Source organism: Melanaphis sacchari, unplaced genomic scaffold, assembly GCF_002803265.2.
Source record: "Melanaphis sacchari strain LSU unplaced genomic scaffold, SCAv2.0 Contig20_pilon_pilon, whole genome shotgun sequence".
Taxonomy (NCBI): domain Eukaryota; kingdom Metazoa; phylum Arthropoda; class Insecta; order Hemiptera; family Aphididae; genus Melanaphis; species Melanaphis sacchari.
The window spans coordinates 917,163-943,681 of record NW_020271042.1 but is presented as its reverse complement, the minus strand read 5'-3'; the positions used below and the strand labels follow the sequence as shown (position 1 = coordinate 943,681).

At 28.2% G+C, this 26,519-nt stretch overlaps 3 protein-coding genes across 3 annotated transcripts in view; 1 reads left to right on the top strand and 2 right to left on the bottom strand.

Annotated features, from left to right (window-relative positions):
* Positions 1-4,518: 4,518 nt before the first annotated feature.
* On the bottom strand, positions 4,519-7,908 carry LOC112593527 (myosin regulatory light chain sqh). The gene is made up of 4 exons (XM_025337945.1): positions 7,700-7,908; positions 6,187-6,385; positions 5,885-6,114; positions 4,519-4,706 (listed from the first exon to the last, which is right to left on the bottom strand). The coding sequence occupies exons 2-4, from the start codon at positions 6,371-6,373 to the stop codon at positions 4,602-4,604; spliced, it is 522 nt and encodes a 173-aa protein (XP_025193730.1). The 5' UTR covers positions 6,374-6,385; positions 7,700-7,908; the 3' UTR covers positions 4,519-4,601.
* A 166-nt stretch (positions 7,909-8,074) lies between these two features.
* Positions 8,075-18,983, top strand: LOC112593528 (mitochondrial import receptor subunit TOM20 homolog). The gene is made up of 2 exons (XM_025337946.1): positions 8,075-8,424; positions 17,952-18,983. The coding sequence occupies exons 1-2, from the start codon at positions 8,416-8,418 to the stop codon at positions 18,462-18,464; spliced, it is 522 nt and encodes a 173-aa protein (XP_025193731.1). The 5' UTR covers positions 8,075-8,415; the 3' UTR covers positions 18,465-18,983.
* The window catches only part of LOC112593526 (sushi, von Willebrand factor type A, EGF and pentraxin domain-containing protein 1), a 67,627-nt gene continuing 53,161 nt past the window's right edge, over positions 12,054-26,519 (bottom strand). The window contains exons 4-20 of the mRNA XM_025337944.1: positions 20,326-20,535; positions 16,770-16,865; positions 16,564-16,686; positions 16,144-16,434; positions 15,884-16,033; positions 15,605-15,784; positions 15,320-15,505; positions 14,894-15,015; positions 14,575-14,815; positions 14,300-14,473; positions 13,827-14,006; positions 13,469-13,705; positions 13,191-13,370; positions 12,943-13,116; positions 12,700-12,879; positions 12,529-12,637; positions 12,054-12,460 (exon numbers count right to left, since the gene is read on the bottom strand). Of these exons, the coding sequence (XP_025193729.1) occupies positions 12,220-12,460; positions 12,529-12,637; positions 12,700-12,879; positions 12,943-13,116; positions 13,191-13,370; positions 13,469-13,705; positions 13,827-14,006; positions 14,300-14,473; positions 14,575-14,815; positions 14,894-15,015; positions 15,320-15,505; positions 15,605-15,784; positions 15,884-16,033; positions 16,144-16,434; positions 16,564-16,686; positions 16,770-16,865; positions 20,326-20,535 (3,074 nt within the window). The 3' untranslated portion in view covers positions 12,054-12,219. The remainder of the gene's footprint in view (positions 12,461-12,528; positions 12,638-12,699; positions 12,880-12,942; positions 13,117-13,190; positions 13,371-13,468; positions 13,706-13,826; positions 14,007-14,299; positions 14,474-14,574; positions 14,816-14,893; positions 15,016-15,319; positions 15,506-15,604; positions 15,785-15,883; positions 16,034-16,143; positions 16,435-16,563; positions 16,687-16,769; positions 16,866-20,325; positions 20,536-26,519) is intronic.

Genomic DNA, 26,519 nt, shown 5'->3' with positions numbered 1-26,519 from the left:
ATGAAATATTGGAGTGTGTTTTTTTATGTTTCATCAAATTTTTAAGTAGTAAATATGCTTTAATCTTACCTTTAGGGTAGTTTATAGTAACAAATTGAATTGATTTTGATTAGATAAAAGTAAAAATTTTCTGTACTTCTATAAAATTTAGGAAAAAATAATTAAGGAAAGACGAAATTATTTACATGATAGGTACCAATTTTTGACGAACTCGATTTTGTTGTAGGTACTTTAAAAATAAATAACTATAGATACTTAAAATAATGTCCCCAAATATTAATATATTAACATTTTCTAAATAGTTAAGAAACAAATTTTTACATTAAATTTCATACAAATATACAACCTTATAAATTATACAATGGGAATAATATTATAATATCACTGTAATATAATATTTATAATAATGTAATAATTATAAAAAACATTATTATTAAACTGTATTTTTTAAAACAAAACTTTTAAGTAAAAAGGTACACACGTGAATGCGTGAGAGTATCGTGAACTTCTTTAAACACATATTATTACAAATGATAAACGGGGTTTTTTCCTTCAAGTTACTGTTTATATATATAAGACTCAAAAACAATAACATTGAAATAATTAAAACATAAAACATAAAACAAAAACCCAGGCATATAACCATATAGGCAATTAAAAAAAAATTAGAAATATTATATAACTATATGAAAAAAAAAATGGGTAAATATTAAATGGGGTAATATTAATCATAGTTCAATGATAAAACTTTTAATCACTGCTTGTGATAAATTCACTTTGGTTTATTATTATAAAATATATTTTAGATTCTGATTAGACCTAAAAAAATTTTTTTGATTTTCAACTTTAAGAGTGGTTTCTGATAACGAATTAGATGAAGTTTGTACTTTATAGAGGTTAAAATACTCAATGGTTTTCAAAATAACTGTGTAAAAAAAAGTAAGTAATTGGATACCCGTTCTGCTGTACATTAGGACTTAGGAATCAAGTATTGGATCACTATTATGAGTGTGTTAAATTTGAATCAATTATTAATGATACCATCATTATTATATACCAAAAATCAATTCTAAGCGAAAATGGTCTGTCAGCCTATGCCATTAAGTATTTTTCATGAAAATTATTTTTAATATTTATAAGTTACCTATAGCTCTTAAAGTAATTTATTTTACTTTTCATATTAGAGTAGGTCGATATAATCTTTTCCAAAAATATTGCATTTATTATATTATTATAGTGTTTAATTATCATAATAATATATATTTATACCAGATTATATTAACTTATATAACTCTAAAGTATCATACAATTTTAAAAATAGATTAACAGTAAAAGTAGATAAAATCTAAAATAATTAATCAAAAATATCATTGCGTATAATAAAACTCATAATTTAATAAACATAACAGTTTTTAAACCATAACAAAATAATTAACATCATTATTTATCGTTCAAATAAGTCATTCAGTCCTAATAATTTGCACCTAATATAGGTATCTACACAAAAAAATTTTCTCGTATATTTTTTAGACTTTATGGTTTCAATGTGAACTATACATGAGGAATCTTATCTTAAATTTTTCAAAATCTAGATATGAAAAGAATTTTTTAATTACTTAAAGAAACAAGTAGGTATGTCTGATTTTCTACCAAAAACCAATCTGATTATTGAAAATCGATAATTAAAAATTCATAAAAAATTTCTTTTAATTATAAGTTTTGAAGATCAAATTTTTCATAACATTGGATATTTATAATATTTGCATTGAATTAATTTTTGATACATAATAATTAATAATATACCATTACTAAATTCAAATTTAACACACTCATAATAGTGACCCAATGAACATGTAATGTACGTATAACAGTTGTATTCATTTTCTTGGGTACCTACCTACCTACCTTTTTTTAATTTTTTTCTATAAATTTCGATAAAAAAATTAAGATTGGCCAAAAATTTTACAAATTTAATACAAAATTCCTCATAAGTAGTTTATATTAAAATTAAAAAATTTAAAGCAATAAATGTATAAATTCACAATTTTTATTTTTTTGACATTTAAAGTTCAAATTTGAACGATATTAAGAATTTAAAAGACGAATAGGTAACGATACCTATTATAATAATTTTGGGTAAGTAGGTACTAGGTACTTTTTCCGTTACACTATGATATAATTTTTTAAAGATTCTTAAATTGTAAATATCATACAATTTTTTGTAGGAACTGAAAATCAAATACCAGTATTAAATATTGTGGAAATAATTCATTAAAAATAATGTTTAGTAATATTTTAAAGTATATTAATACTGACTACTGTTTGTAAGATAAATATGAACTTAAATTATAATTACATAGAATAAAGTGATAAGCTAAAAACATACCTACTAATACAATATCATAGTAAAGTACTATTTTAAATATTGACATGAGATATTAACCCTTTTTCCTTCAATATAAAACATATTAGGTTAAACTACATAATATAAGATATAGAAAAACCGAGATATCGATTATGAATGCTAAAATATTAGATTTCAGATTAAACATTGCTGACCAACACGGATCTCACCTTGCTGCTGATGTAAGATCATCTGGTAGCGGGTTAGTGGGGCGATAACAAACAAGTAGGTACCAGATACCTTATTTTATTATAATTTTAAAACATTATTATTTGTATGGATTTAAAATGTTCACATATATTGTGAATTTTTTACTATACGTAATAACATTCTATCTATTCATTTTTTTTTTCAGTAAGGATATACTTACCGACTCAAAAGTTTAAAAAAATAATATAATACCTATACCTATATGTATAAATTGTATACATCATTGAATTTAAATTGAATACATCCATTAGTGACCCCCTTTGACATATAATGTATAACAAAACGGTATCTACTTGTTCACCTTTTTAATTATTGCTATACCTATAACATATAGCTTGTTCAATATAGAACTTGATAAATTATTTTACGAATTAATACATTTTATTAAAATCATAAGTTATATTCATAATCCATATAAGCTTGTTTATTTTTCAACATGGCGACAATAAAGTAGTTATAGGTACCCATGTCTAGTCAGTAGAACAAAAAGAGACAACAACCAATTAGTTACAGAATAGACAATCTATTTTATAATTATAAAACAATTTTAATCAATATTTTAGGTTATGAGTAAGTCAACTAACCATAAAATACTTAAATCTAGAAGGTAGATTTTATGTATTGATGTACAAGGGAAAACGAATCTCTTTCAATTTTATAAGCGTAAAAATATGGTTGATTTATTTAATATTAAGTTTACAGGAGTTTTTTTAGAAAACATACGAACATTTATTTTCTTTAGCATAGTACTTTGAAATATTTAAGAAAATAATACTACTTACATATTTTAATTTTTAAACCTATATACCTTAACAAATATATTTTCATAATTTACCAATAAATTAGAATAGGTAGGTAGGTAATATATTAAATATAAATTATTTTTTTTTGATGTTGCATTGAATTTTTGTTTTAATTTCATAACTATTATTAGTGTTTTTATCATAAAATATAAAATACTTGTTACTTTTTCAAAAATTCACTTGCCCAGTTATAAGCATTTCTTGCGTTAAAAAACTATTACACTTTAAATTTGCTTTTTTTATCTAAACAATATTTATAGGGTTCTCAATAATTCAACAGGAAATACTAAAACAATCTTTTTAAGTAATAATAAACTTTGGTAATGTTTAGCTTATCAAAATTTAAACCTTACGTTTAAAGCAAGACAATGTTTGCATTTCCCTACATGTTCTACTAATATTGGACAATATACAACAACCTATTTCACACCTGTAATATTTAGCACATTAATAAATTAGTGTTGGTTATTTGATAAATACTTAAATTTATAAATTATTCATAACAATAACAAATAGTATAGTAAACGACAAAATACCTAATATTCTTTTATAATTTTTGTATATTGGGAATACAGTTATTTAGTATCTATATTTAACACTTTCCAACATAAATAAGAAGTTGTCTCTAAATTTAAATTATTTATGTTTTTGTTATACGTTCACAGATAACAAATTAAATAATCTATGTAAAAATTATTTTAATATTTTTTTAAACAAGTATTAGAGTTTACACAAAATTTAAGTCTTAGAAATATTAAGTATGGAATAAATAAGAAAATATAATAATTAGGAAAAAAATATACCAATAGTGAATTTTAATTTTTATCATGATTAAAAGATAAATTACTAAGGACAGTATAGGTAAAAATGTAAACATAAAAAACAGGTATTTCTAAATAACCATAAAAAAGATAATATTAAAAAATTTTGTAAGAACGAGTAACAAAAAAAAAAAAAAAAAGAATTGTATAATATAAATGTAATATTTATGGATGTTTATGAATTAATAAAATATAAAACTAAAAAGATTACATATATAAACTTAATAATTATTTCACCCATTATTAAGTTTGAATTATTATTTAATAATACAATTTCTGATATATTATATAAATATATTAATTTTAATGTTATATTGAGTAAATGTTTATGATGAAGTATTTTACTTTATATAAAAGACAAAATTAAACTTCATCTTTTTCTTTTGCGCCGTGTTTCAAAATACGTGTAAATTCTATATAGTTGAACATCCCTTTGGAGATTGGAGCTTCACGATACATTTCATCAACCTAAAAAAAAGAAAAAAATTATTAATCTGTTATTCATAATACAAAATTAATTACACCCTTTTAATGATAAATATAGCCTAAATGCACTGATCTATCTCATATAAGTAAAATACATAACTTTTTCACACCTTTTCAATGTTGTTTAAAAATTTAATTCTATTAATTAAGTATATTTACAGTTTCTAGAGCTATTTTGCTGATTTAAAGTTTTGAGTAAATAAGGGCATATTTTTATACGATAAAAAAAAAAAAAAAAAAAAAAAAAAATACAATAAACTTTATTAAAGTAAACAAATATGCTAATAAAAACATGTTTTTTAATTTTAAAATAAAAGGTATAGGTTGTTATTTCAAAAGAAACTGGACAATTTATTTCATTTAATTTCAATAACTAGGTTGTTTTTAAAATGATGACACATTGTATTTACATTTAAGAGGTGGAGCAAATATCTAGTTCCTAAATCTCTACTACCATTGTTTTATTTTAAGTTATAACACATATAAATAATTAAAAAAAAATAATAATATTCTGACAATTTTATTTTGTATATTTACTAATTTTTATTAATTTTACACCTATTTTGTTCTTTTTTAGTGCTAAAACTTTAGAGTCAGGTTCATACGTAATTTTCAAGTCTGCATAACAAATTGACTACATTGTACCATTTCAAAATGAGATAAAACCTAAATTTCTATAGAAAATGATTTTAAAGTTATTGATCAACAGTTAACATTTATTGAGTATAATATTAAAATCTAATAGATTAGGGAAAATAAGATAAATGAAATCCTCAGTATAAATAAAAACCAAAATTAAGCTAGATATTACGTAAATAAATTTTCTGATTTTAAACCATTTAAATGGTTCAATTCATTTAGAAGTTGTTGTCATTCATCTAAATAATCAATTAATTATCACACAATTTCATATTACAAATAAAAAACTAAGCAATCGACTGCAGATGCAGAAAACTATATGCAATATTAATGAATAACAAAACACTAAGCAGATAATGATAAGAGAAAGAAGTAAAAGACCACTGTTAATCAATAATTCTTTAGGTATATCACTAGTTCTTAATTATTAGATTTTATTACTTAATGATCAAAAAGTCAGGAGTAACTTTTTAATAATATTTCATGCATGTTTAAATGTATAATAAATAAATAATACATACATCTTCATCAGTAAATCTATCTCCCATAGTAACTAAAAGTTCTCTCAGACGTTCTTCATTGATTACGCCTTCGTTATTTTCGTCAAAACAACCAAAGGCGTTTTTTATTACATCTTCAGGATCTGTACCTTGAAGTCTTTCTCCAAATAATGTTAGAAACATAGTGAAATTAATTGGGCCAGGAGCATCATTCATCATACCTTCTAAATAATCATCAGTCGGATCTTTGCCTAAACAATTATCAATATTCATAATTTGTTTTTAATTTTGCTTAATATTTAAAATAAGAATAATTAATATACCTAAAGAAGCTAGCATATCATGCAAATCTTCTTTATCGATGAATCCGTCACGATTTTGATCTATCAAATTAAATGCTTCCTTAAACTCTTGTATTTGTGCTTGCCCAAACATGGCAAACACATTTGACGTAGCGCGCTGCGCTCGTTTCTTTGTGGTTGCCCTCCTCACTGCCGTTTTCCGTGACATGCTTGATTCGCTCTACAAAAATGATAAATCTTAAAATTAATATAAACTCAAGAAAATTATGTTAACTGAAGTTACTGAATTCATCACTTGTTCCAGTATAAAAAATAATTTAATTTTACACGATATTATAATTTAAAGTTCCACCATTCTTAATTATTTATACTTGTTTAGTAAGTTAACATTTCATTATTTCCACAATTTTACTCAAATACATTGACTTACTAATCAAATGAGTCATAAATAGGTATTCCAGATAAAAAATATGAATGATTCATGGGTACTATTATATAAAACTATTAGAAAATATGTAAGAAATTTATTTTATTTTTTATGTATAAATTCTGCTTATGCAGTTTATGGTCATCAGTCATCACTAAATAGCAACAATTCATTTTGACTTTTTTAACGATCATTACATGATATAAAAACTTTACTATAAAAGGATTTAGATACCCAATAGTCATACTTTATTGGGTTCCCACTTTGTTTGCACTAGATTAGAAACTCAAGGATATAAATTAAATTGCATAAAAAATATATTTATTTCTACATACCTATATTTATGAACAATTTGCTAAAAAAAAAGAAATAGAATATTTTTAACAATTTATAAGTATTTATTATTGATCAAAAATATCTAACTAGTTATTAATTCTTATTTCAATCATTTCAATAGAGCCAAAAAAAATTATTATTAAATAAAAATAAATAATAATATAACAAAAGAATGTTTAAAACGTATTGTTTTTTACTAATAATATGATAAATAATTAAAACTTGAGCAATGAGCATACATATTATTAAATTCTTGTTTCTTTAGAAATTTTTTAAAACGTTTAAAACATCAACACTGTAATAAAAAAAAATAAATATTTTGACGATGCCTACAACTAATAATCAGTAAAACAGAATGTAGTTAAACAATAAACATGAAAGAAATGTCAAAATGGTTATTTGTTAAAAAGTTTAATCCATTACAACATTAAATTATTATCATCTTAAAGATATTTAACAATTTCTATAATTATTATAGTTCAGATAAGTATTAGGAAGTAGGTAAGTATGTTAGAATAAATGGAAATTTCAAGGACGAAACGCGTTTAAATAGTTTGAGTTGTCACATACGACACTACGACATGTAGTCTTAGTCTCTTAAAACTGACAGAAGACTCGAAACCATTCGAAACAATGAACAATTAAACGATATTGTAAAATTATAATAAAACAGTTATATAGGCCAATAATAAAAAATAAAAAATGGTTCAACTATCACGCGTAGGTAGTTATTACACATAGCTTAGAAGTGTTGTCGCGCGGCATACTTACAATTTTGAAGTCTAAAAAGAAACGGATTGAAGGAAAAAATGGTTTTTCGTCGGGCGGTTGGTCGGCAAGGGACACGTCTTAGCAAGGTTCAAGTCGTTAGACGTACGGAATGCGAATGAGTCGGTGGTGCGACGGCTGTGGTACAAGGGAATGGACACGGCGACGACGATGAGTCACGGTATAGACAAGCGGGTAGTGGTCGGTTTCTCGTCATAAATGATATTATTGTTTTTTACACACACTTCGGTGACGATGCGATAAGAGGACATAACGTTATCGCATGCGGAGGAGACCGATTAAGGCCGACCGAGGCCGACTACACCACTGGTCGGTTTCACTCCTAATGTGGACGCACTGAATAGTGAATTCATTATTTTTTTTTTTTTCGATTTCCGTCGTTTCGCTGATATTCTCATTACTCGGCCTCTCTAGCATTTGCTATTTACTATTTATTATATTATTATTCTATGTAATCCATAGACCTTTGTCATATCATATTTATTTCGTAAATTTCGTTTAATTTGCTCATTGTTAGTCCAAATAAGGCACCACACGTGCGATGAATTGATCGGTGTTTGGCTACTTTGCTGTGTCTTTCATATGCCAGTAGCGGTGCACTATCAAGTGAACGACACACGACCACGAGAATTACCTACAGACGATAATTTGGTGCGTGTTTGGATTTGGACGTAGACGATCACTCAGGGAGGTTCGCCATGATAACGGTAAGTAAAATTCTATAATCCGTCTATCGGTCTATCTAAAAATGAATACTTAATGCTGCTTGGGCGGGGAAATCAACTCACGTGGATAAAATCATACAAAAAATCTCGTGCGGCGTTCCTGCCGGTACACACGATTAACGTGTATTTTACCTTATATGGAAACGGTGTAGTGAAAGTTCGTAACGGGTCATAAATGATACTTTATATGGTCATGTTTCGATACTTAATACCGCGTACGGCTCCAACGCCGCCGGGTCCACTTGTACCACCACCACTGTCCTCCACACCGTCCCTCGTTTCGTAACCGAGACATTTCTGGAGCCCGGTATTATTGATTTTTTTTTCGTCGTGGAGTCCAAATAGTGTAGTGTAGTGTAACATTGACCTTGACCCTCCCGACTCCCACAATCAAAAGCTGCTGTTGTCTAACTCTTCCCCTAGAATTAGTAATACTAATATTCTTAACCTAGGTACACCAATACTCCTAATGTTGTATACAAGACTACATTTTACCTTCAAATAAGTTATTATGAATAGATTTTAATTAAAAACAATTTAATAAACATAGAAATTTTCATAAAATTAAAAATTAAAAAAAAAAAAAATTAATTTACCTATCTATCTATTATTTTACTCCTATTTTTTAATGAGTATATGATAAAATATATAGTCAAATTAGCATAGTTATTTATTTATTTATTTATTTTGTTAATGTTGATTTGTTTTCAAATAGGTAGTTATTGAGATATTATAATTTATTGTTAAAGTCTCATTTAACACTAATAAAGTAGGTATAGTCAATTAAGTTAATAATTTTATATAAAAACCATAGAGGTACCCATTGCTTATTAAAAAATACATTAAATACTGCCTATCTTTCTATTTGTGGTATCAAAACAAAATAACAATATCTCTTATTATTTTGTTTTTAAAAAACAATACGTGTTTAAATTCAATACCAAAATATAACATTGTTTAGCTTAATTCTCATTTAATAAGTATTTTTGAGTATTTTTATACCTACATAATAGTTAATATAAGTGTTATCAAATGTTTTAAACATATTTTGATAAAGAATAGTTTTGTTGCTTATTATACTACAATTATAAACTTGTAAGTCTTGTGATTTTTTTCATTTTTATTAAACTATCCACATTCATTTTGTATTTCAATAGAATACTTGTCTTATCTAAAACAACATTTTATATTTCTCGACTAAAGGTACCTAATATAAGAAGTCTGCAATTTCTTATTTAATCCTTCTACCTACGTCAAAAATCAGTTAAAATAAAACTAATACCTAATAATATTACGTATTAAATAATATAGTTTATAATAATTATACTTATGTTTTGGGATGCACTAGCTAGATTGTTATTGATCACTAAAAATGTTAAAATTCTAAAAATAGATGAAAATGTGGTCAATTTTTAATGGTATGGACTCATCAGTCTAGAACTCAAGTAAAAAATACTTTAGTCTCTCACACCTCTTATTTTTTTGCAAAAATTTACACTTATAGCTCTAACAAATTATAATCTTGCATTTTTTCAAATCATCTAATTGGTGCTTTATTCTTTTCAAATCTTTCTTACCAAAAGTTAAAATAATATATCTCTGTATTAATATATTTTACTAATCAAATTACCAAATGGATATCTCTTATAACACATTAGGTATATAATATTTATAATTTATGTCCATAAAATTAAATAAATTCTTAATCACTTAATTGAGTATTAATTAAAAATATTATATTGACATTTTCAATTTATATTCCTATTATACAATATTTTTATTTTATAATTTATCATTTCAATTAATGTTGTTATTAATTTATTTACTTATTTTATACGATAATGTCATACAAGTTAACATTACAAATTCATTTAGTGAAATGAATAAGTGGTGCTAAAAGTGAATGTGATATTATGTAATGTCTTCTCAAGAAATATAAAATATTGTACATTATGAGTATGAGTACTTTATACTTATTTATTTAACTTATTCACTAGTACATTTACATTGTAACTGCCATCTGAATATCTCTTAATTGTTAAATGTTGGATTTCTTACTACCATAATTAAAATAGATAAGTAATTTTTCCTAAATTTAAATTAGTTAAAATATAAATACCAATAATTCTTCTGAATGAAATAGATTTTTTTAATTTTATAAATTAATTTAGTATCAAAGTGATAAGAAAGTTTCAATTAAACTAATTACTTGACTAATATTTCATGTTAAACACTCAAAATCCTTGAAGTTTGAATTTGTTTTATATAAAAAACTTGCATTAAGAAGCAAAAGCAAATGTGTTGAAATCACATTTATAATTTTTTAATTTGATAAAGAGTAGTCTGTTTAAACAATAAAGAAAATAAACTATTGTGAGTCCTTGAGCCTAATATAATACTAGTCAACAACTAAATATTCTAAATATGGATTCATAATCGACCTTTTTTTTTTTTGAAACATTTTTGTATTCATTACCGAAAGCAGAATATTTTTTTCAAAATTTTAATGTTTAAATATTTAAAAAAATTGTTATTTTATTCATAAATTGGTATTTCAACTTTAAATAAGTACTTATACCAATTAATTTTTTTTACTTATTATATAATTATAGAAAGAAGAAAATTAATATAGATTTATTAACTGTAAAAATAATATTATTTATGATGTTATCATGTTATTTTATCTGTTAAATTCACGTACACTTTTCACGTGTTTTGTTTTTTGAAATAAGTACCAAGTAATAACTTACTAATTTCCTTTAACCAACACATAGTACATATTATGGTTCAATTTTATTGCAGTAAATAAGTAAAGCATTGTTAAAAAAAAAGTTTTCACAAAAAAAAATATAATTGTACAATGTATTGAACAATCCTCTATAGTTTTTGAACTCTGTCATCTTTTTTATACATGTATTAAGTGCACTTAACTAACAATTTCTCTTCTTGCTCCTAAATGTTGATAAGATTATGAAAGTTTTTAAAAAATGGCGGTCTTTCAATTTTTTTTTTTTTTAACATTTCTGTACTAATAATTTATATATTCTGGACTTAATTTATTCTTGAATATTTACTATTTACAGTTCTATGTTCTATTTTTATTTTTATCATTAACAGATTTAATGATGCATTTAACATTTCTATAAATTCATTAAATTTAATGTTAAGTAATTGTGTTTCATTATTGATATCTTTAAACACTTAGGATAAAAAAAAAAAAGTTAACTATTGTTTTAATTTTAATTTTTATATATATCAATTTTAATAATTTAATGCAATTACATAAGAATAACAACCTCATTCAAATTATTTTCTTTATTGTACATTAAAATACTCAACTTGGTAGGTAAATACCTACCTACTATTCATTATAATACACTTCTGATAAATATTTAAGTTTTATTTTATTCCATTAACCATAATGATGATGTACATGTAGTTATAATTGAAATTTAAACCATACAAAAATTTATCACAAGACTACAAAAAATACTTCATTTACTTATATTATATAACTTATTTAAACAACTCACAGCTCACTTTTTTTTACAAATTAAATAATAATTACATATTTTTATAAACAATATAATTTAAGTTTATTCATATTATATTTGATCAACTTATACATAGGTACAAAAACGACCCGAGTTCTTATATTCTCCATTTTTTTTTAATGTATTACACATATTTTGCTGTTTTAATAGTATTACTAACTTTGTACATTAAATATGAATTTATATTTACAATAATAAAAAATATTACAATTGATTTGGAACATTATCGAATAGCTACACCATTAATTGTTACAGTGGCCCCAGAATGGTCTGATTTTGCTTTAGACACCGGTGATGGTTCATAGTAACTATTTGGTTCATCATACGTGTAGTCTGTTACTGAATCATAAATATGATTCTGTACGTCATTTAATGAAGCGTATGACATGACTGCTGTATTCTGTTCTTCTTTTCTTACTGCTCCTTCGACATTTTCTGTATTTTTTACTGGAGTCGGCCGTTTTCTAATAAAAACAATAATACACAATGGTTTTAAATGATATATTTAACTTGTTAATTTTAAAACACTCACAGTCTTAAATAAATTAACGCAAGGAGTATGACTAGGAATAAAACAATGCCGCCTCCAACAGTAACAGCTAGACCTAAGGTTCTGGTGTCACTTATAGCTGCACTTATCGCTACAAAGGAAAAATTATATTATTACTTTATGTTATGCGAGCATAAGTTAGTGTTAACTTACGTTGGCAATATGGTTGTTCTCCTGACCACTGAGCATCGTCCAAACATTTTCTCATGTAAGGACCTATTCTTTGGAAATGAGGTATACAGTGGTATTCTGCAGCGCTGTTGTATGTCGTGGTATCATTCATTATTATTACTCTACCATTTTCAATTGGACCTGGATGCTTACAGTCAACCACTGAATTTCAAAAATAATATAGTTATTATCAAGAAATAAATCGTTTTTATAATTATTATTTACTTTGACACGTTGGTGGTCTCCCGCTCCACGATCCTTTTGGCAAACAGTGTCTCGTAGTGTTATCTATTGTGAAATATCCTCTTGGACACGTGTATTCCGCTATCCCACCCACAGTTCTCGACGCTACCCTGACCGTTAGACTATTTTCGCTCTTGAGCTCGTCACAATTTATTTCTTCAAATGCGATCGAAATGTATAAGTTTAATTTGGCGTCCCAGATTTGATTTATATTATAATTTATATCTTACCTTGACATTTAGGCGTTTCCGAACTCCACGTACCGTTTTCAAGACATAGTCTTCTGCCGTGTCCATCGAGTTGAAAGTGATCATCGCACTCATACAACACCGCTGAACCGTAATACGTAACGTTGGACACTAAATTGAATTTTCCGTTGTCGATACTCTCGGGAGTTCCACAGTCAACGTCTAAAAAAAAAATTGAATTTAAAATCTTTACTTAATACCTTTATAAATCTATTATTATTTATAAATTATTAGTGTTAATAATAATATTTAAAACTTACAAACGCATTGCGGTATTACACCTGTCCACGAACCAGTGTCGTCACAATTGCTTATCGGTTCACCGACGACTTTGTATCCTCGTTCACAGCGGTATTTGACTAGAGCACCAATCTTGTACGTAGATGTAGATACAGCATCAGACGAAGTCCTTATTAAAGTTCGTCCGTATAAACGATCGTTACCCGTTACCGATAGTACACTGTGTTCTGGTAAAATTGGTTCCGGACATCTTATTTCTTAAAAAACAAAAAAGTAAATTTTAAACTAAACTCATCGTTGTTTTAACTGCTATATCCATGTTTAGTGTTTCCCCTCAACTTCTTCGACAAAATAATTATTGTAGTGGGTCTGTGTTACCTTCGCATTTGGGTGCAGTCCCACTCCACGCTTGATTTTCAAGACAACGTCTTATCGCTGTTCCGGTCAATCTATAGTTGTTGCTGCAACTATATTTTACCTCACTGTCGAGATGTGTGGAGTCGTTAGAATAGTGTAATGTACCATAAATTGGTGGTGTGAGTTTACCACAGTCAATATCTGTGTACAAAAATAATACAGATATTTTATTATAATTATTAAAACATATTTAAGTGTTTAAATGTGTGTCACGGATAATACGCTTAGTATTCTTAATCCATATTAATGCAATGACTATCGGTTAATAAAATTCATCATTTATTGGTAACCATCGATTAATAAAATCAAACCACTCAAACCTTGACATGTACCACCATAATCACTAATTGCATTAAACGAAACTCGCTGTTGTTAATATTATTAGGGCAAGATTTCGCGCATATGACATATATATGAATAAAGTTTTAACTCACATTGACATTCCGGCGGTGTTGTACTCCATTCGCCGTTGTTATTACACTGCAATGTGGTTGTGCCGATCAATTTATGACCGGGGTCGCAATGGTATTCGATGCTTGAATGAATATTGAAATCGTAACCAACTACGTAACCTCCGGTAGGCACTTCTGGCTCTTGACATGTGATCACTATCGAACCAGAAAGATCGCAAACGATTTTTTTTTTAATTATTAATTTTTATAACCAAAATGACTTGGCAATCAAGGTATTATATAATATTTTTACTCACGTTGACATGTGGGTGGGTCAGCGGACCATTTTGCTTCTTTGGTACAAATTTGTCGGCGGCTGGTGTGGGGCTGGAGCCAGTAGTCTTGTTCGCACGTGTACTCTACAATACTACCGTGCGTTGTGGTACCATTTATTAGCGAAGCTTGTCCGTTTTCTATGATTTGCGGTGGTCCACAGTCCACAAATCGACACACTAACGGTTTGCCGGACCATTCACCTCCTAGTCCGCATTTCAACTCCTGCATAAATAAATAAATACATCGTAAAATCTCAGTAAAAAACGGTATGAAATATTACACATAAGACACTACACTGACCTGCTGTCCGCCAACGGCTACGAATCCCTGATGGCAAGAATAGACGGCAATAGATCCAGCTTTACGACCCGTAACGGTGACAGTGGCTCCTTGCACTTCGGGTGGTTCTCCGCACCAGTCGACTGTAGTAAATAATTGAAATATTAGACAAAATATAGTCAACTAAGATTGTGTACATTTATTTAAATAGCTTAAGATTATTTTATCTTTTATAAAAATTTATATAATAGGTACCAACCATATTCTAAAAACTCAGACGATATTATACAAAATATCTTAATAATTGAATTCGATTTAAAAATAAAGTTTAGTTAATTGATAAAAAAAATTACTTTAAATAAATAAATCAAAATCATTCTAATTATAACTTGCTACTAACGCCCAATCTTGCAACGTCGCCCATCATATATAATTATTTATACATACATAGACATTGTGGAGTGCGCCCGCTCCATTTTCCGTCTTCAGTACATGTCCTTTTGGCATCACCATTTGATAGACTGTAATTTTGGTTGCAAGTATATCTAGCGGTGGACTTGAATGTTGTCTTTCCGTTGTCTTCCAGTGTTATAGTGCCGTTCTCTATACCGTTCAATGGTCCACAATCGACGTCTATACATATGTATACCGTTGTTAAATTTTGATATAGAATGGTTATATTTCCATCAGAAATTTTAGATATTTTAGACAATGTGTCTCTACCATACTTACATTTACATGATGGCGCTGACCCGGTCCAGAACCCGTTAGAGCCGCACGTCCTCTTAGCCGAACCCTGCGTGGAGTGTCCTTCCGGACAGACGTACTCAATCACCGACGATACCTTAAACGTATACGGACTCATGATTGTACTGTTTACCTTGATGTCGGGACTCCCACAGGTTGTCGGTGCTGCAAGTAAAAATGCGTGAAATTAATTTTTAAAAACTGTCAGTATGATAGATCTTTTTACGGATTGGATTAAGTTACGCGTTGTATGGACACACTCACTATATTGACAAATCCAATGTAAATAATCCAAATTGCATCCCACGTCATTCCATAGCCATTCACGGCCTCCGTCGAGCACTACGCAATTCTGTTCACCATTATAGTTATTTGGTTGATCTTTTCCCCACGTGGGTTTCGTTATCACGTCACCTGCAAGAAGTAAATCGATAAAGTATAATATTATTGGTATATATACGTTCCATTCTCCGCCGTGATCACAATAAAATTCATATTATAATATATAACATGCATATTCTTACCGTTGACCCATTTCCACGTTCTTGACGTAAGACCCGGTTCTTTTTGCGCTCCAATCCAGATTAACTGGGTCTTGAGTCGGGATTTCCGTCGCTCGAGTTCTGCGGCTAGAAACGTGGACGCTGATCCCCGAAATCCATACACGATATCACCGCCAGTCGCCTGACATTTTTGTCTGGCCTCAGCGAAAGACGCACCCCGATTTACGTTAAACTCATAACACTTATTGTCAAAAACGGCCACGTCTGTTTGCGCTGACGAACTACCCGGCGCGCAGCGATCGATAGAAAATTCTATTAACAGGTTCAACGCCACAATAAAATACAATTTTTCTTAAAAAAAATCTGGTATAGCATGAGGTAGTGTTCATAAGTTATATTTTCAATTTACCCTTCATTAAGTTAATATATCCTTAAACTAACCTTCGGTAGAATAGACTTCGACTTCACACAAAGACAGCGATCCTTCAACGCCCACTAATTGCAGAAATACATACTGTCCGATGATCTGTCGCGCACAACTGAGGATTTTCGTTGTGCCTTCCTCTGCAAAAGTTGTATAATTAGATCGACCGTCGTAACAGTTGGGTAAGTAAGTTTTGTTAGTTGTAGAGTTCAGAAAAACTTACCGATCGTTCCTGGAAACCAAGAACAAAGTGGGTTCCTCTGCAATTCCGCACTACTATTCCCAACCCTGATCTCTATGTCCTGCAAAGGCTGATGACCTGTATAGACAGTATATACATTTCTTAGTCAAATTTTTAAATAAATATAATGATTATAATTTATCAATATATCCGATAACAGATAAATGCTATATATTATACTAAATTTTTAATCGCTGTCGATTATCCGTTTTTAAGTAAAAATGTCGTTGGTTATGGACTGAGTTAGGGAAGAGGTGAATAATTATGAATTTCGAGGCTGAAGAAAAAATAAAAATACGAGTAAGTACTCAACTTTATTGGTTTAAAAGAAACTATACATTACTTATATATTTTTTTCAAGAATTATTGTTAGTATCAAGGTTCAATGTATTAGGTTAGTCCACTGTGTGTATTTTTTCCCATTATATAATTATTATATTATTATGATGTAGTGTACAAAGTGCATATGAAAAAAATAATTAAATTGGGTGTGGCGTGCAAATGATCCACATAGTCATGTTCCTCTACTACACTGCAGTCTAGTGAAGGGCAAATATGTCCTTCGCTAGTTATATTCTGCAAGTTAGAAGAGCGAACAAAAACATTTAACCGTGTGAGTTGTATAAAAAAAAGGTCGTGGGCGATACAGCAGCAGCACGACGGTGTCAGGTTCATTATCATCATCACTCGAAACTAGTTTCTGTATAAAAATATGAGGTACCATTTCAACGTCCCAATAATTATATACACAGCAGTCTCCTACACAGATTTATTTATTTTTATTGTTATTAAATGTTATTTATTATTCTTTTGATAACGTCACACGTCGCATTCGTCTAACAACTATGTACACTACGTAGGTAACGACTACAACCTTCCGGCGCGCGCGGTCAAAAGATCGTATCTACGTTGTTTCGGATTTAAACCACAATTAGGTCTTAAATACGCGTCGTCGAAACTCGTACTCGGGTCCTTGGGTTTTTAACATGTGTATAGATCGAAATCGGCTAACAATTTTTGTTTATCGTGTCAATCGAATTTTGCAATTGAACGAAAATAACACAAATATAATACGTGTATTGTAAACGACACTAACAATAGTATACGATTATAATAATAATGAATTTGCGTGTGTTTTAAATTATTTTCACTATGTGTTCGCAGACCGAAGTCTCGAAGACCGCCATCAGCGCCGCAGCGGCCGGCATCGCGGGCCTGTGCTTCGTTGGCTACTGCATTTACTTCGACCGAAAGCGCCGCAGCGACCCTAACTTCAAGTCGAACCTACGCAAGAAACGGCTGCTGGCCAAGGAACACGAGCTCGCAGCGCGGGCCGCTAAGTCGGCGTTCCCGGACTTCACGGACCAGCAGGCTGTGCAGCGTTTCTTCCTGCAGGAGGTGCAGATGGGTGAGTCGTACTTGGAACAAGGTGACGCGGTCCGAGGTGTCGAGCACTTGGCCAACGCGGTAGTGGTGTGTGGCCAGCCCACCGAGCTGCTCAACGTTCTGCAGCGCACGTTGCCCGACCCTGTGTTCGAAATGCTCATCAAGAAGCTGCCAGAATTGGGCAAGAACCTGATGCGCCGGCAACCGTCGCAGCAACAGCCACAACAACCGACACCATCGTCTTTTGGTGGCCCGGTCATTAGCGAGCTGGACGTGTCTGACGTCGAATAGTGTTTTTTTTTTTTTTTTGTCGATTATTAATATGTCATTTCGTCGTTACGATGATAATATAATAATGTTATTATGTTGTAATGCGCGTATGCAGTGTATAATAATATATCGTATAGAGACGCCACCACCATACTGCCTAACCATCACAAATTCTACCCTGCGCGTTTTCGTGTAATATTGAAATTTGATTATTTTTTTTATTCAATAATAAATTTATTAGATACAAAAAAAATATAGACTGTCGCTATTGTAAAGATATTTTATTTATGTGTGACGACGACTGTGCATCGGTATTATAAACGATAAATAATAATAGTAATAATAATAATAATGTAAGTTTTTTTAGACTGACAACAATTGGTTGTTTGTCGTAAGTAGTTTCACCGCCGACCACAGTTATTCGCTGTGTTCGGAGGCGATAACGGTAGCAGTTTAAGCACTATTTTAGAGTGACTGTTTTTGGATAATCGTATTTTTATTATTCGTTACGTACAAATTAAAATAATGTATAAAATCTTACGTTGTTGTTTACTAATTTACTAACCCTGAAATTATCATTATGTATACACGATGTCCCGTTACAAACATATTATATCAAATATAAATATTCACGAAAAACAGCGTCTTATTGTCGTTATTACACTGTTGTAATGTTATTATTATTTTTTTATTACGATACGTGGCTAACCTAGAAGATAAAATGTTTGCCGTATTTATAGGTAAAAAAAATTAATAAAAATATATTATAGTTACAGCCCGTGTACGGGATAGATAGTATAGATGTGAAATGAATTCGGGCGGTTATTTTTTTATTAGATTCGCTCGTCCACGAGCTGTTGTTTATATTTTGATTGAAACATATAAAAAGCAATAATGATATTATATTATACGCCATTTTTTTGTAATTTAAATAAAAGTTTACATGAAATCACACTGTTTTTTTGTTTGTTAAGTAATCTTGTCCGATGAATTATTTACTAAAAGTATAAATTATTCGTTGGATTATACAGAAAATGGTTTATTTCAAACTTAGAGGTACAAAAGTTTGGTACCTAACTGGTAAGTATCGAAAATAACGCCCAAATATAATATATTATAGGAGCTGATCATTTCATGAAATAATTCAATCTTTATTATCCGATCATTACAGTTATCTGTTTAAATGAACTTAAAATGTTTATTGATAGAAATCCTGTATCTATTATACTATGTTTTGATCTAGTGTATTAATTTATAAAATAACATTTACGAAAGTTCTACAAACATTTTATAAACGATAAGTAATATTATTTTAGTTTATTAATCTTAATACATCTAATCAAAACTTAATATCTCAATAAATGCAACATAATAAAATACACTTTAAATCTCAAAAATTCTCTATGAATTAAGTATAGAATGTACTGTTAGAATAATTAAAAAATATATTGAGTGTAAAATATTTAGAAAAACAAAAAATAAATAAAAGTAATTCATTAAATGCATATGAAAAGTTTCAATTCACATAAATTATTTTAAATATCAAAAAGAGTAATAAAAAATGACTTAATAAATCAAAATTGTATTTATTTAGTAGGTACATGATTGAAACTGTGTTAAAGAAACTATGTTCCCTACCTAATAAACTAAAAATAATGTAATTGCTTACAGCTTTATAATATTAATAATATACGTAGGTATGAAGTAAGTATTTGTAAATTTAATAAAAAAATATAATAATTGTAAATGCCAATTGCGCAGCTCTTATTGTTACTTGCAGTTAAAATTTTAAAAATACACTTAAAACCTTAAATGGGGTTAATAATTTCCCAAAATTTTTTTTTACTTCATCTCGTACATGATAAAAATTATATATAGTTACCACAACATCCCCTGGTCGTGATGGACACCGCTCGAACTGGATATGGTTGCAACAGGTCTACCGACCACCACGGCGACGGTTCTTTGAGCGTTTCCGTACACCTTCGGCCGTCGTGTACCGTCGTCGGGTCACCGTCGTTGGCGTTTCCAGAATTTCCACCCCTAGCCGTCGTCGACTGATTAGTTGGTTTGTGCACAGCTACGTTTGTTCCTGTGTAATCCAAAACAGACGTGTTATTTTAATATACATAATAATTAATAAATGATAATTACATGTTGGACTATGTATAAATATCAACGATTTTTTTAATAAGATTCATTTTTAAATTATTATGTTACATTAAAAATCGATCAAGTCTTTATTATATTACTATAATTTAATATTGGTAAAAAACATTTGAATTGTCACTGTTTTCATGGTTTTCAATAATTTTGAAATAGCCATTAATTTATACAGACATAATGTATTCTCGATTATATGCAGAATAGGGTGGCTTGGCATCTGTGGATAATCCACAAAATTCAGTAATTACGTAGGTATATAAAGGTGTATTATTAAAAAATTAAATCTTGTAATTTTGAATATCATTTAAGAAAAATTAAATTAGAACATGTTTTATTTTTATTTAAACATTCATATAATACTACGAAAATATTTTAAATTATTTACATTCAAAAATATTAGTTTACAAGTTGTTTTTTTTGATTAATCAAAGTTATCTTAATCTATGGATCTTCTTATTCCATATGATAAATATCATCCGGGCCTACTTATTACTTTTCCAATATCCATAATTGAGCCGATTGAGTACAATTTATGCATGAATATTTTTTTTTAATTGTAACTATACAGATATAACGTTTAGCTTAACATCGATAAATTGGAATAAACTAATGGTCTTGGTATAAATGAAGCTGTCGATATATTTGTACCTAAAATAATTAAACGTCAGTCTACTTACTCTTTGTGGTATAGTAAAAATTTAAAAGAATCAATTTAAAAAAAAAATAAATTGTATAAAAATTCTGGTTTGGTGAATAATTATAATATTTTATCAAATCTACGAGCGAAATGTAAATTTCTTTCGGAAAAAAATTACCAAAATTATATTAATAAAATTGAAAAAAATGATATTGTCAATGCTTTTGCTAATTACTTCTCTAGTGTTTATGAAAATTACGATTATGTCTATGTCAATTTTAAACCTCAAACTCCGCCCAAAATTCTTCTTCTTCACTCCACTCTACTTTCATTGACTTCACTGAGGTATTTGAGTCACTTAGCTGCTTTCGTACTTATCACTTTTTATCGGTTTTTTTCCTAATACTTGGAAATCTAGCTTTATTCGGTCAATTCCTAAGTCTTCCTCTAATAGATCCAATATTTCAACTTACCGACCAATAACTTTGCTTTGTCATATACTTAAAATATTTGAATCGATAGTTGCGAATAAAGTTTTATCGGGTTTAAATAATTTTATCATAAATGATCAACATGATTTTCGAAGAAATAAAAATACAATTACAAATCTAATTAACTTTTAACATTTTGTATCTGATGCCCTTTCCCGGAGCTCAAGCCTCAAGCGTAAATGTCGTCATATTTACTGACTTCGCTAATGCTTTTGATAAAACTAATCATCAAATATTATTTATAAAATTAAAAAGAATGGTATTTGTGGTACCTACTCTTTTATCTTGGATTATTTCTTTTATTGAAAATCGTATGCAAATTGTAGCTTACTTAGACATTTGGTTTATTCCAATACGTGTCACATCGAGGGTTCCTCAAGATTCCTATTTAGCACTAATATTATTTTTTATATTTATTTATGACATTCAGCTCCAAAATTGCGCTAAATTAATGTTTGTTAATGACCTCAAATAATTCCGTATAGTTAACAATCAAGTTAAAGCCAATTTACTACAGTCTGATTTAAATATTCTCTATGAATGGTGCTTAAAGAATAATTTTACTCTTAATATTAGTAAATGTCAGATAATGAATTTTTCCAGAGCTAGAGTAGCCTCGACATTTGAGTATAATATAAATGGTGAATCACTCCATCGTTCTGTGGGGCCTTCTAAAGACCTCGGTATATTTTTCAATCTTAAACTAAAATTTGACTGTCATATTAACAGCAATTTTTAACAAATAAAATTAAATCTTGGGTTTTATCCGTCGAATTTGTACTGACTTTAAAGTCCATATATTGCTATCTTGTACGTTCTTTTTGTAAATATAGCTCGGTAATTTGGCCTCCTTAGTCCTTATACGCCTGTTCATTAATATAAAATTGAAAAATCCAACAAAAATTCTTACGTTTCTTTTTTTTTAAATGTTCCATATACAGAGAACCTCATTCCGCATATACCCCACTTTTAACGTTTCTATCCCTCAAAACTCTTAAACAACGCCGTTTACGTTTAGATATATATTTTGTGTATAAGCTCTTCGCAGGTAATTTTGATTGTCCCTGTTTTCTTAAGCTGTTTCTCTGTCCACACTCCTACTCGTAATACCAGGTTTAAAAAAAACATTTTATTTAAACACAGAATTAACTAATTATGCAAGCAACACCCCCCCTCCCCACGACAGAATTATGAAAACCATAAATGAACGAAAAATAGATTTGTTTATATCAATAAACTTTAACTTATTCAAAATATATTGTGATTCCACACTTTGTAACACATGGCTATTAGTATTATAATTGTTATATTTGTTTTTTTAATTAATTTTTCCTTTTATTTGTAAATTAACGATCGTTATATTTCTAATGTAATTGGACCTGGCCCGTTTAAAATTTAAATAAATAAATAAAACACTTTTTAACTTGTGATCAAAGTTTTTTTTTATGTTGACTTCACGGAAAATTACGGATAATCCATTCACGAATAATTGAGAGTACGTACATTGTATTTTAAAGGTCGCATTTAACTTCGGTAAATTAAAAATTTTATTTTTACTTAAAAGGCAAAACGTTAAGAAAACACTGCATATTATTATACATAACTTGACGATGGTCGAACATTTCATAAATTTCATTCGTCAGTTAGAACTCTTCAGCGTCTACAAACGGTTACGAAATACAAAGAAACAAAATATCGACCTAGTTAAGTATGTAACTGTACAGTCGATATTATATCGTGATTATGTAAACAATTTACAATTATAACTATTGTTTACTGGGGGCTTTACAATTAAAACGTAATAATTTATACTTCTCACGAGATGTAATTGTTATTATAAATTAAAACGTTTGTTTTATCTGTGCACTAAGAGTATAGACTATTAAACAAATAATATTTAACTGTTCGGTACATTTATTCATAGTAAAAAAAAAAAAAAAAAAATGAATATGGTGTAGTTTAGATATTATTGTTGCCTGTTGGTTGTTATTTAGGTAGTTAAATAATAATTACCTATTTTTGTAGAAACCTGATAAGTCACTGTACATTGATCACGAGGAGAAAAAATAAATAAACATTTAACTTTGCAATATACATTTTTTTTCTGGGATTACATTTTAGAATGTTTTTTGGTTATTTTTAGTCCCTCTAAATTAGGTGTAAATTGAATTATATTGTGTAATGACTAATGAATAATAATAATAATTTTTACAAGCATCAGGATTAATGTTTTGTATGACGATGAAACTGTAAAATTCATTGACAGGAATTCTGGTGCAGCACGAAACAGGGTCATCTAACACACTACGGAGCATAGTCAGTTTTGAATTACATTTAAATCGATACGTCTTCATTACATATTATTAGTATTTAATTACTAAGTAATGTGTGAAATCATACTACCTATTGATGTCCAAAACTTTAACTGAATCATATAAATTATTTTCATATTATGTAAAAAATATACAATAATTATTATTTATTTGTATACATAATTCCGTCTCAATATCCATTAAAAACTAAAATTATAGAATTAAATTTTTTTTCATTTTACAGCTATTTTAAAAATTGTTCAGTAAAAGTACCCACTTAAGTAGTTCTTAATTTTAAAGTCGATTAGTATGGTAGAATACCTACATCAAATGCAAAAAGAAACCTGTATTGGTTAGAAAATATTTAAAATTTCTATCATAAAAACAAACTTAGTGTTTCACCAGTAAATAGGTAGATAAAATTTCTTATTTAAACAACTATATGCTTAGATAATACAGCAGTAGCTAATTATTGGACTCACGAAGTGAATGAATCAATCGCCTGTTAGACTCAAATAAGTCTCAATTCACACATATTAATAGGTTTTTACACAAGAAAAAAATCATCTATTAGACTCACTATACTGGTTTATGAAGTCATTGAATCGATGTCTATTTTTAAGAGCATGTTTTCACAATAATAGTTAATACGTTTTTCTAATTAAATCGCATATATTTTGAGAATAAATACTATATTCCCTTGTTTTATCACGTTAAAAAGTATTAAATATTTAAAAAAATATAAATATATATATATATATATTTAAATTAATTAAAGTCATTAATCATTATTTACGAAACATTTTCGAAGAAAAGAAATATCTTATTTTTATCGTTATTATTTATCAATTTTCATGTTTTTTACGAGAATACATACGTATATATTTGAAATAAATGATAATGAATATTTATTATTAGTTAGAATATAAAAAAAAATTAAGTGTTTTTATAACAATACATGTATATTTATCTTTTTATTCTTGAACGGCAGCTTATAGTTTTATTGACTAATTCAGTGAATATACTCAAATTCTCTGGTTCCAAACTGAGATCAATAAGCGCTGCAGACTATTGTAATTGAAAAATACTTACAATGAGTATCCAATTGATACAGGAATGAAATTATTCTTAAAATGTATTCGTTACGTAATGGACAATTAATTTTTTATGGGATAAAATTTTTAAATGTTTTAGTATAACCTACGAGTATAATACAAATATTTGCTTTATTCTGTTTTAATTTCACGTATATTATGAATGTTTAACATAATCTTAATATTAGTATTATAGTCACATGTAGAAAAAATCGTAAATCGGATTTAATAAACGGACATCTATAATGCAAAAATGTGTTATAAATACATAGAATGTTAGGTACGTTAATAAACTTTAATGTGAACGTATAATTAGCAGTTGGCACAAAATGAGTTGTGCCTACTACATAATAATAATAATAATAATAGTATGCGCGTATTACAATATTTGGCGAATTAATATGATGTATGATAATAATACATGCCTATTGCGTACGTACATAACATAATAGTTTCGTAATCGAGAGAACACACATATCTGAGTGTGAATGTGTGATACATATTATATTGTTCTTTGAGATTGTATGTAAAAAAAAAAACAAAACTTTTTTAGAAAAAAAAAACATTTCCCGGTTGAGTTTTATACCACTTGCGGTACACACGGGTGACTATATACGTAACAGGAAGAAGAAAACGAATAACGTTAATTAATACGCTTTATATATAAACATCGAGTTGATCAGTATAGGTAGGGTATTATATTATACAAGCATATATATAAAAACAAGCAACGTCTCAGAAACGGTGTGTTCGCGTTTTTTATGATGCATGCGGAAAAAAATATATCACAGATAATCGAGAATAATCGTCTTTGAGATATAATTTATTTTTATAACCGACGGATAAAGTAGGTAATACGCTATAGACGTATTATAAAGAAATTATGTACCTATATGGGTAATGCACATATTATATCTACATTTTAGGACTTACGACTTTCCCACAAACACCAGCAACTCATATTATTAGGTAGGGAATAGTTAAAAATTTTAATGTTATAAAATAACGGTTTATTTGTTTTTTGATAGGAGTGCAAAGTAAGCAGATAATTTTCTTTTTCATTTTAGTATATATACAATATACATATATGTGTATTTTTTATGTATATGGGTTAGGTAAGATTTTTAATGGTGTATACTTAATATTTTAATGATTTAAGAAAATTTAAAAGTTAGAAATGGCTTTTACTTTTGTCATGCATTACTATTATACAAATTATATTATACATATAATGGTTAGGTTATAAATTAACTTTAATGTACCGGTCATCGGCATGTTTGAAAATTGTATAACAGGTCGATGAGATATAAAAAAAAAATAATTGGCCTATCAACTCTAAATTGTACCCTTATTAGTAGTAGTCTTTGAAAATTCGA